Source organism: Hyperolius riggenbachi, chromosome 4, assembly GCF_040937935.1.
Source record: "Hyperolius riggenbachi isolate aHypRig1 chromosome 4, aHypRig1.pri, whole genome shotgun sequence".
Taxonomy (NCBI): Eukaryota; Metazoa; Chordata; class Amphibia; order Anura; family Hyperoliidae; genus Hyperolius; species Hyperolius riggenbachi.
Genome location: NC_090649.1, coordinates 93,603,879 through 93,616,132, shown reverse-complemented (window position 1 = coordinate 93,616,132; position 12,254 = coordinate 93,603,879). Strand labels below are relative to the sequence as shown.

Sequence of the window (12,254 nt, the reverse complement as noted above, 5' to 3'; positions counted from 1 at the left end):
TCAGAATCTAAATGGTGTTGTTTTATGGAAATGTAATGGCTTGTCACTGTTTGGAGATCCGTATAGATTAAAAAAGATTGCATTTGTTTGCATAGAATGTAAATCTTATGCTGGCTATTTTCTAAAGCCTGATGTCTGCGCAATGAACACTGTATAATTTCAGTGATTCTGGAAGATGCAATTTCATATACAGCATGCGGAGCTCTATCTCACCAGATATTATTGATTTATGAAACATATTCCGTGGCGATGTACAGAGTACTCCTATCAGTACTGTTGGGGTTATAAAAGGGGCAGTTAGAGTGCATTTACAATATGCTGCCAACTTTTCCCTATGCCTGGGGTATAACATGGGGATGGGTGATTTACTTAAAGTGTAATTAAAGGGAACCTGAAGTGAGAGAAATATGGAGGCTGCCATCTTCAGTCTCTAATAAACAATGTTAGTTGCCTGACTTCTGTGTTGATGCTCTCCCTCTAGCTGTAATACTTTAAAGTAAACCTGGGATGGGTTTACTAAAAGATTTGATACTTACCCAAGGCTTCCTCAAGCTCCATGAGCACTGATGCTCCCTGTCCTCCCGCGGTCTGCTGTTCAGCCGCGATCAGCGCCGGTAATCTGGCTCACTCTCCCCAGTTGGCTCTTCTATGCATGTACATCAGACACAGTAATAAAGATCTGCTGCATAAATATAGGGGGAGCAAGGTGGACCACTTCTTACTCTCCCTCCATCAAATACACAGATCCATCTTCCACCAGGAGGAAACCGAGGGAAGCTTAAGGCTAATGGGGCTGGAAGAAGCCCCTGGTAAGTAAAATAGAACTTATTCCCCTGCCTCAGATTTACGTACTTTAAAGTGTACCTGAGATGAAAGGGGGAAAAAAGTATACATACCTGGGGCTTCCCCCAACACCCTACAGGCTGATTGCTCCCTCGCCGTCTTCCCAGGCCTCCGCAATCTGCTAGGTGGCCTAGTAAATCCACCAGTCAGCGCCAGTCAGCGCAGGCGTGGTCCGTCCGTGTGCTCTCCCCAGTCGTACTCCTGTGGCTGGTAGTTCTGCGCCTCCACAGTAGTATGCAAATGGGGTGCACATGCACAGTACGCCCCAACTGGCGGAATAACCAGGCCGCCTGGCAGAGGAACCAGGCAGCCCAGGAGGACGGTGAGGGAGCAATCAGTCTGAAGGGGGCTGGAGGAAGCCCCAGATATCTATACATTTTTTTCCCCCTTTCGTTTTAGGTTTCCATTAAACTGCTTGTTTTTTTTTTTTTTTTGCAAGTGTGCTCAGCCTGTTACTGATGAACTGCTGTAAGCAAATCAGTTTCAGAGAAAGGAACTGAAAGGTTTTATCCACATCATAAAAGCTTATTGACACTTTCTTTACACATTGCACAATACCAAAGTGAAAAAGACCAACAGAAACCAGGTGCTCGTTTCATACCTTATAGTGAGCATGATTTGCATCTTTTACACACTGCTCCACTCAGTCAGAAACAATAGAAAATACCTTTTCTCGTCAAGTGATGATACTTCAGTAAACGTTTTGAATAAGTCTTCTTTTCTTAAAGGGAAAGTCCACTTCTGCTGACAAAAACTCCAATCTTCCAGCTTTGTATCAATAGACCTACTCCTAAATAGTGGTGGCCAGGTCTAGAAGAACACATGGAGTAGCATGTGACTTGTTTGATCACAATCAGAGACTGGCAGATCTATCACCTGACCAAGCTGATCACATGCTTCTCCATGAGTTCTCCCAGACATGACCATCACTACTGCTAAACAGGACTTGGCTTATTTTGTACGTAAAGCTTACATTTTTGTCAGTTTCAATATTTATTCTACTCCCACGCAGACAAATATTTAACTGGTGAAACTTTTTTATCTGTCATTGATCTCAGAGGTGTTTCTCAGCCATACAGGAGTTTTATGACCTCTAACCAGTTATCAGTGAGAATTATGCTACAGTATAATTGCAGAAAACCTGTTGTTATTTGGTTAACGATGGACGGACTTGCCCACACCTGCCCAAATAGCCTTTGAGTCAATTGTCCAATTACTTCTGAGCCCCTGAAATGACAGGATTGTGTTGAAATAATACTTTAGTTACCTCGCATTTTCATGCAATCGTTTTGTTCACCCCACTGAATTTTAGCTAAAGTCTGCACTTCAACTGCATTTGAGTTACATTTAAAATTAATTGTGGTAATGTACAGAACCAAAATTAGAATAAAAGTTGTCTGTGTCCAAATACTTATGGACCTAACTATACAGTATATATGGAAAGGCGAGGGTGTGCATGGGAGATTTTTGAAGAACTGCTCTTTAAAGTAACCCTATAAGAAGAAAAGTGCCCCTGGGGGTATTTACCTCAGGAGGGGGAAGCCTTTTGATCCTAATGAGGCATCCCACGTCTTCTTCAGCCTCTGGGATCCAGCGCTGGCAACCCCTGAACAACATGCGGCAATATTTACCTATCCGCGCTCCTGCGCAGGTGCAGTACAAGCTTCCCCTCAGGCTCCCCTGGAAATAGCCAAGCCCGATTGGGTCTGCTCTACTGCGCAGGTGGGAGTCGCCTGTGCAGTAGGGCGGACTTGACTTGGCTATTTCCAGGGGAGCCCGAGGGGAAGCTCGTACGCTGAAGCCTCTACTGCTCCTGTGCCGCCCGCTGACAAGCTTGTTGGCGTATTTTCGGGGGCTGCCAGTGCTGGATCCCCGAGGCTGAAGTGGACTGGGGAAGCCTCATTAGGATCCAGAGGTATCCCCCTCCTGAGGTAAGTACCCCGTAGGAGCACTTTTTTTCTTACAATTTCTCTGTAACGTTACAGCACTAAATATTACAGGTTGTATTCAAAATGACACCATTGTTATTATGTAATAAAGTGCATTTATTTCTAATAACCAGAGAAGAATTCTGATTAGTCGCTATGGGTTACTGCATGCCCACATGTCCAAGGCTAAGTACAGACAAACAAGGTAAATACTCAAACATATATAACAGATCATGCAGAACACAAAGCAAGCAGCACTTTGGATATCTTTGTCAAGAAAAGTGCATTCTGTAACATGATACCACATAGAGAAGTCCCTGTATAATACATTTGATACATTATGGAAGACCGGGATCTTCATGTCCAATTCCCTCTTGTATATGTTGCATGGGCCCTATTTCTAAAGAGTGGCTACATAAAAAAACAGATCACTACTTCCTGATCTCCACTTTTGGAATCCAATAACCACTTTTGTAGCACCAAATTTATAAAAGAATGATCAGGTTTCGTCCTCTGGCTATAAGTGCTTTAATTATTGTATCATAACCAAATCAGAAGCCCCATTCATTTGAATGGTGTATCAACCGCAACCATTACTTTCTGTCCAATCTTTCAAAGAGTAACATGGTCCACTGACATTCAATGATGTATCCTGCTACTGTTACTTGATGTGTAATGCAACTCAACATTCAATATTTGCTCTAAGAAACTAACCACAGTATAAAACAAATATGAAACAGTATGAGACTAGTCTAATGCCCTTTGTAGGCATATTTACACTTCACTGAAGCTAACTGATAACATTACTGGTTTCAGGACAAATTACCAGATTAACTTGTAATAAATAATTAGTGAGCAAATAAGGGAGAGAAAGTTCTCTGCTTAGTCCCTGGATACAGCCGAAACTTTTCTGCATTGTGTAATTCAGCTCAGTACATTTCAACACAATTAGATTTTTCTGGTATGGCAATAGCAAGCTTAAAGAGAAACCAAGGGCCACTACCTGATCTGGGGGGCTGGGCAGATCAGGTAGCCGCCATTCATGTCTGCACTGCCCCACTTTCACTTTCGTGATCTCTGGGCCACAACGCTGGAAGGAGAGAGATATCTCCCAGTGTGCAGAGAGGCGGGGGGGGGGGGGGGGGGAGCAGCAGGGGGCGTGGCCAGGAAGAGAGAGCTGCCCAGTGGAAGCTCTGGAAAGCCTGCAGGAACACCCCTAGTGGGTGTTTTGAGCAGGGAATCACTCTCCTCCTATTACCCTCGGAGATAGCGACAAATATTGTCGCTAATTTTGGGGGGTATAGGCTATAGTGTGGCGGTGGGGGGGCTGAAAGCGGCGGGGGGCGGGGGGCACAGAGGCATGTCATGAGGCAGAGAACATGCCTCTGCGTCTCATCTGCCCCCTCCCCCCATGCACCACCTGTGGTTCTCTTTAATCAATTAGCTTCTAAGTAAAGTGAAAAATTTGAGCATTGACTCTTCCAGTAACTTGGAAACCAATAAGGGCTGGAACCCACAAGAGCGTTTTTTTGAGCATTTTGGCAGCGCTGCGATACGCTAGCGTTTTGCCAAAACGCTCAGCTGATGTTAATGGATGGGGCAACTTCCACAGGAGCGTTTGCGTTTCCCAGAAACGCAAACGCAGGACCTGCAGCATTTTGGGAGCGTTAGCGCTTCAATGTAAAGTATTGAAACGCTAGCAGAAACGCTCAGCAAAACCTAAACTGAGCGGTTTTGCTAGCGTTTTGCGGTTCAGCACACTGTAACAAAATTAAAAATAATTCACAGGACCAATCAGGATAAAAACGCGAAACGCAAAACGCTACACAACCGCTGAGGAAAAAAATACACTGTTGCAAAACGCGACCGAAAACTCGCATGAATCCGCTTGCAAACCGCTCATGCAAAACGCTAGCGGTTGCGTTTTGCGTATTTCAGTGGGTTCCAGGCCTTACAGGTTTTTAGCTGTTCATTTTATGCTGTGTTTAATGCTCTAGACTACTGACGACATGTGTTTCAATCCACTTTAAAAGTTATGATCTGTGGCAAACTAATTAATTATTTATGATTATAGATTTATAAAGCATCAACAAATTCTAGGTTGATATTATGACAGTGGAAGATTCCTGCTACTTATAGTCACCAGCATTAGACCACAAATCCACCCGTTACACAAAATGTATTTTTGGCAAATATTGAGCAGAAACAAAGAATCGTGCAACCGTGCCCCATCCCCTCCCCCCTGAAAAATGTCTGGGGCACCCATGGTTGAGAGATTGTTGAGGATATAAAGGGCACACTGTGGAACATGTTGGGATTATTGGGGGATACAATAGCCACAATGGGGAATGTAGAGACACTGGGCAGGAATTGGTGAAACACTGGGGTGGTGTAAAGGAATGGAGGGTATAATTGGCAATATATGCATTTCATTGATATTTTCCTGTTGTTATTAGTATTTGCTCTATGTTGACATCAGGCAATGCCCCTGATGAGTCACTGTGTGACGAAATCGATAGGGTGGAGACTGATGCGGAAGTTAGACATTTTCCTGTTGTTGGTATGTCGTTCATAACTTCCGGTCTGTCATTGGTAATATTGTTGCTGTATGGCACAGCTATTGCCGTTACTCATTCTTATTGGACACACGGCTTCACATTTTGCTTTGTTGGCTAGTAGTAGTCGTCACCATCTCTGGTCATGTGATGTAGTGGCCACTGGTAAGTCTAGTACAGCTCTTCTTCAGAAAGGGTTACATCTGCAGCTTTGGGCCTCATATGTGGCAACCAGTTATATTTCAGGAGAATCAGCAGCCATTCTCACACCTAGGATGGCAAATTCAGGGCACAGACTTCATGCTGTGCTGATCAGAGATTTGAAATATAAAATTATAAAAAGCAAGGGCCACAAAAAAAAAGAAAAAAAAGAAACAGGTGTTGACTAGTTCCTAATTAGCAGTACTTATACTTGTACATGTACAGTAAAGTCCGCCTCTATCCGGCACAGGTGGGTATAGCCTGACACCGGATACATGTGCCGAAAAAGCACAAACCTCCCCCCCATGCAGCAGAAAAAAACATATTGAGACTCCAGGTTCCATCTTCTACCCTTCCTGTAGCTCTTAGTGGCTTTCTATCATCCTCTGTGTAGGGATTCCGGCCTGTCACCTGACCTGCATCAGAAAGTATTTTCTGCCCTACCATGCCCTGCAAACCCCCCAAAGCACTTTTCCTGTTATCCTCCTCAGACGACATGCCAGTTAGTTCTAGATAAGGGGGACTTTGCTGTATTTAACCTCCCTGGCGTTCTGGACGAGCTAGGCTCTTCCAGAGACGCCGTAGGTCGCCGCTCAGGCCCCGCTGGACCGATTTGAATAACTAATTAATTAACTTTTTTTTAAAACACGCAGCAAGCACTTTGCTTGCTGCGTGTTGTGCCTGATCGCCGCCGCCCGCCACAGATTCGCCGCTACCCAACGCGATGCAGCCTCCCCCCCCAGACCCCGTGTGCTGCCTGGCCAATCAGTGCCAGGGAGCGCTGAGGGGTGGATCAGGACTCCCTGTAATGTCATGACGTCCATGACGTCACGACGGTCGTCACCATGGCGAAGCCCTCCTGGAAATCCCGTTCAGAACGGGATTTCCGGACGGGTGATTGAGCAGGCAGCGATCGGAGGGGTGGGAGGGACGCCGCAGGGAGGGGAGAATCATGTAGCTAGCGCTAGGCTAGCTACATGATAAATTAAAAAAAAAATTGCAAAAAAATGTTCGCGCGGGAATCAGAACGCCAGGCAGGTTGTAATACTATAGGAGGGGGGGGGGGGGGGGAATAGAAGGAAAAGGAGTTGAACCCGGGGCTTCTAATGGTCCCCCGCAGACATCCTGTGCCTGCGCAGCCACTCACCGATGCTCTGGCCCCGCCTCTGGTTCACTTCTGGAATTTCAGACTTTACTGCGCAGGCACAGACCATACTGGGCCTGCGCAGTACGCTCCTGGTGACATCAGCGGGAGCGAGGACACAGCAATGCAGGCGCAGTGGTTTTCAGACTTTAAAGTCTGAAATTCCAGAAGTGAACCAGAGGCGGGGCCGGAGCATCGGTGAGTGGCTGCGCGGGCACAGGATGTCTGCGGAGGACCATTAGAATCCCTGGGTAAGTTCAACTCTTTTTCCTCCGACCCCCTACAGTATTTCTTTAAAGCTAATGGGAACCGGGGGTTAAAATAAAAAGCCAGATACTTACCTAAAGGAGAGGGATGGCTCCCGGTTCTAATGAGCCTTCCCTCTCCTCTCCCGGTGCCCTCGATGCAGCGCAGGAACCCAGTTTAATTCCCCTGCTGCGAGGGACTTCAGAAGCCTTCGGGAGCCAAGTTATCCCGAAGATGTTCCGAAGTCACCTTAGTCTGGCGGAAGGAGCAGTATTTGACCAATTAAGTCAAATACTGCCCCCAGGTACATCGCTGCACCGGGAGAGGGGTAGAGGGAAGGCTAATTACAACCCAGAGCCTTCCCTCTCCATAGGTAAGTATCTGGCTTTTTATTTTAAACAGCAGTTCCCATTCACTTTAACTTATTAAGCAGGCAGACAAATGACAGCGCTCAAGGCTGCACCTGAAATGAAAACTAACAAAGGAATGCAGAGCCCCACTGGGGCTAAATACATGCCTTGAATGCAAAACAGACGCAATTATGTACTAATTCTAATCCGCCATGGGGAATTCCAATAGGGAATAATCTGTGCACAAATTATCTACTGAAGCTAACACCCTCCTTTGTTACACCTGTTTTGAGTGCTAGTTGTATAATGTTGTCCAGTTTCTGGAGCTCTGCACATCCATGCAGATAGATCATTCGGGTACAGCCTCTGTATGAAAGCGCTGCCATGTTTCCCGCTGTACATTTTTTTTACACTAGTCTGCTTTAGTTGTGCTTAAAGAACTCCCGAGGCTAATAAATACATCTATTTTTACTTACCTGGCATTTCTTCCAGCCACCAGAAGTCATTGGAGTCCCTCACTGCAGTTCCGGTTCTTCCCGGTGTGCCGCTGGCCACCTGTAAAGATCGCCAACCCATCGTTTAATTAAAAATATATTTATTTCTTTGCCTCGAGAGTCCTTTAAGCTAGGTACACACATGCCGATGTAACTTATCAATCGAGCCGCTGATGCAGCTCGATTGATAAGATCCGACAGGTCCGATCTCGCCGCTGCTCGATTCCCCGCGAGAGAACAATAGCGGAGAATCGAGCGGAAGATAAGCAGCGCCGGCGGGGACAAGCGGGTATCGAATCCGACGCACGCGCGGACGAGCGGTAACGCGGCGGGTACGCACGGGGATGCGGAAAAGGTGATGCGGCGGCTAATCAAGCCGCCGGCTCGCTCCGTCTAGATTAGGCTTTAGGTGTGACCCTAATCAATGATGAAATACTGTATACTTGCATGATTGATTTTTCCCTTGTTTAAAAGGACACCTGACCTGAGCAAGGCTACCTAAGGTATGTTACTGCTGGATCCACATGCCTCTCTGCTTTGTCCATTCCTCTCCTTGTTCCCCCCAGCCCGCTTCATCATTCCTTGAAAATTTTGACTTTTGGCTGAAGTCAAATTTTCGGACAGGAAGAGGCAGACTGGCTGTGATGTTCCCTCCCATTTCCTCTTCTTAAAGGACCACTATTGCAAAAAATTGCAAAATGTAAAATTCATGTGTATGCTTATGTATAAAATATATATAAGTTCCAGAGTAAAATGTATTATAAATTACTTTTCTCCTATCTCGCTGTCATGTACAGTAGGCAATAGAAATCTGACAGGTTTTGGACTATTCATTCTCCTCATGGACATTTTTCAGGACTTTCTTCACTTCATTTTCAAAACCACTTACTGAATGGCAGTTTCTCAGTCCAACTGCCAAAATACCGTCCGAGCATGTAGGGAGGTCGGGCAGCATCTTTGTAGAGATGCTTTCCTGGGATTGCTTATGTAAAGAATAAAGGAAATACAGAGAATCCCCCATGAGAAGATGGACTATTCCAAAATCTGTCAAATTTGTCAGATTTTTACTGAGTACAATAAGTGACTGCAACATAGGCAAAAAGTAATTTAAGGTACATTTTACTCTGAGAGACATGTACTTCTTATAAATGTGTACGTTTAAATTTTTCACGATAGTGATCCTTTAAAGAGACACTGAAGCGAAAAAAAAATTATGATATTATGATTTGTATGTGTAGTACAGCTAAGAAATAAAACATTAAGATCAGATACATCAGTCTAATTGTTTCCAGTACAGGAAGAGTTGAGAAACTCCAGTTGTTATCTCTATGCAAACAAGCCATTAAGCTCTCCGACTAAGTTAGTGGTGGAGAGGGCTGTTATCTGACTTTTATTATCTCAACTGTAAGTGAACTGTTTACTTTTCCTCTGCTAGAGGAGAGGTCATTACTTCACAGACTGCTCTGAAAGAATCATTTTGAATGCTGAGTGCTGTGTAATCTGCACATATTATAGAATAATGTAATGTTAGAAAAAACACTATATACCTGAAAATAAAAGTATGAGAATATTTTCTTTGCTGCTAATCTTCTAGTAATTATTCATAGTACACAACCAATTCATTACATCATATTTTTTTTTCACTTCAGTGTCTCTTTAAGGGGAGTGAATTGGGTGGGGAAAAAGGAGGGAATGGGGGGGGGGGGGGGGGATAGGAGGGAACATCAGAGCAGACAAAGTACAGAGGTATGTGGATCCAGCATGAACAGGGCCAATTCAAGCTCCAATGGGGCCTTGCGGCAAAGGTAATCAGGGGTCCCCTACGGTTCTTCCGCAAAATCAGTCCCACTGTGCCTTCAATGTCCCTTCTGTGCCACTGCTATCCTCATGTGCTGTCAGTGTGCCCCCATGTCCTGGTTCTGCAGAGGGTGTGCCAGTTGTCTCCCCATGGAAACATTTCCCCTCACCCTGCAAAGACTATGAGGACTCCTGGACTCCGCACTCACCTCCATCCCACAGTAACTGTCACAGCTGCCTCTATGGCAACTTGAAGTTGCCACTGCCCAGCTCAGCAGGAAGAAGTGGTGTCTACAACAAAGAGCATTCTACCCAAGAGGAAACAGAGCGACGCCTACAATTCACAGAATTCCCTGCCTAGCAGTGCCAGAGCCAGAAGTGAAAAACAGGACGGCAGGATTAGAGACTACAGGTTAAACACACCAGTCCAGTGGGCGGAACCTAATCCTAAATCTACTCAAGCCCCTGTCCATAAACAATGCAGGGGCCCTAGGGAGAAGTCAGGGGGAAACCTTGGGGGCCCAGGAGAGCTCAGGATCCCTGGGGCAATTGCCCTCTTTGCCTCGATGATAGTGCCGGCCCTGAACATACCTTAGCACTTACCTTAGATAGCAGTCAAATGCCGATGCTCCATTCTCCACCAGCAAGTTGCATTCAGTTTCGGAAGCTCGCCAACCCAAGCTGGGTCATAAGCTTCTGCATATCCGCAGGTTGGCGAGCTTCCTAAATTGAATGGAGCTTGCTGAAGAAGAACGGAGATTCAGCATGGGACCTGATCATTTTCAAGGGGCTGTAAGAATTCGCAGGGAAGTAAAGATTTTTCACCTCGGAATTCCTTTGAGGAACTAGCATACCAACCCGAGCCTTAAAGTCAATGGGAAACTATTAAAATAAAAATCAGCCAGATACTTACCTAAGGTCCTATACTGCTCCTCTCTAGGTCCCCTCGTTGCAGTGGCAGCTCCACCGTTTGAATCCCCGCCTTGGAAGACTTAGAAAGTCTTCAGGAGCCGAGTCCTCTCGAAGACCAGCGGCTCCATACTGCGCACGCGTGAGGGCACTATGGAGCGGCCCATCTTCTGGAGCACCCGGGCTCCCGAACACTTCCTTTGGCGGCAGAGAGAGCAGTTTTTGAACAAATTGGTCGAATACTGCTACGGGGGAGCCAGCCCTGGAACCGGGACCAAGAGAGGAGCGGGTAAGCTCTATATGACCCAGAGCCTTTCCTCTCCTTAGATAAGTGTCTGGCTGATTTTTTTTAATAGATTCCCAATTACTTTAAACAGGATTTCATTTAAATGTAAGATTTACATGTTTGAAGAATCATCCCATTTTGTTTTTTTTCTATTCTCTATGCTGTATTGCTGTATAGGGCTTCATTTTAGGCACCCCTGTGTATAGATATACTAGGGTGCATAGAGTTGAGTAAGAGTTCAGTTAAGAGTTGAGTTATGGAGCAGACTACATTCTTACAACTCAGCACTTGCTTCTTTGTGAAGAACGTGTCTTCTCCCGGATGAGCAGGAAGGGTTTTCAACTGGAAATGCAGGGATGCTGAGAAATGTAATCTGTAGTGCAGTTTTCTCCCTATTTTAGGTGTCACAACCAATTTCTCTGACTGCATTCAGAGTGGAGAGGAAGAATGCTATTTGGCAATCACATTTGACCTGTGTAACACATTTTTTTTGTCACTTTGCCTCTATTCACTGTATATATTCACCTCATTCCCTTTAGAGCTTGCCTTTGGGATTTAGTTGGGTTTTGAAACAGAGCTCCAGAGAAGCTTAAAATGCGGCTATGAAAAGTGCAGCTAGCACCTGAACCAATTTCCCATAACAGATAGAGGCAAAAGATGCACTGTGCTTTTAACCATACACTGCAACCTCTCTCACAGGAAGACAATAGTGATGACTCATTAGTGTGCAGCTGCTCTTCACAGTCCATTCCACATGTCCTGACGGTCCATGTCTGCTGGAGAGTCTAGAAAAGAACCAAGGGTTTGTTATGGCTGTGCTGCCTGCCTGGCTTTTCTAGCACCCTCTGATCCTCAATCACAGGATTGACCCGACAGAATTTCATATTTTTTGGTCCGGCGTGCTATTCCTCCCGTACCGTGTTCAGTGGTTTGTATGAAATACTTCATTAGGAAGTTTGATGGAGGACAAGAAGAAACAAACCTTCATTTTGCTTCCTTTGAATTGGTGGCATTTGAAGAAAGAGCTTTGTTGTACGTTATATAGCCTGTTTTCCCACAGTGCACTGGGGTGGAGAGGATGGGCCTATATGTATTCCTGTTCAATGCTGCTCATTAGTGCTTCCTCCACATCGTCATACATGATGGCTGATGGTAGCTCTGCAGAGTCCAGACATGCATCTGAAAACCTGAAAATCCACAGAATATACCAGTGAGAACCAGAACAATATTACAAGAATAAATACAAATGATAAAATGCAGAAAATCAGGAGGGAATTCATTTTTTCCTGCATTGAAGTTTTGAAAACATTTTTCAACCATAATCTCAAGCCTATGCCTAACCCTGACCTTCTCCTATAAAGAAAACTAACTGTAAAGGTGGCCATACACTTATAGATTTGCAGCAGATAGGACCATCAGATAGATTTCTGTCAGATGCCGGTCAGGTTGAATCTGACAGGAATCCATCGGATATGTGCCACACGCTAGGAACAGATTTCCA

General features: G+C 45.2%; 1 protein-coding gene across 11 annotated transcripts in view; it reads right to left on the bottom strand.

Annotated features, from left to right (window-relative positions):
* LOC137571346 (uncharacterized) overlaps positions 1-12,254 on the bottom strand; it is a 94,462-nt gene that overhangs the window by 22,372 nt on the left and 59,836 nt on the right. For 5 of the 11 annotated variants that reach the window (XR_011031343.1, XR_011031341.1, XR_011031342.1 and 2 more), the window contains one exon: positions 9,418-11,940. Coding sequence is in view for 1 of the 11 variants with exons in the window: in XM_068280309.1 (XP_068136410.1) it covers positions 11,838-11,940 (103 nt within the window). In the remaining 10 variants the exon portion in view is untranslated. Of the gene's footprint in view, positions 1-1,588; positions 1,654-4,560; positions 5,635-7,743; positions 7,823-9,417; positions 11,941-12,254 lie in introns of those variants that run through there. The other 6 variants (XR_011031334.1, XR_011031339.1, XR_011031335.1 and 3 more) reach the window with 5 other exon arrangements.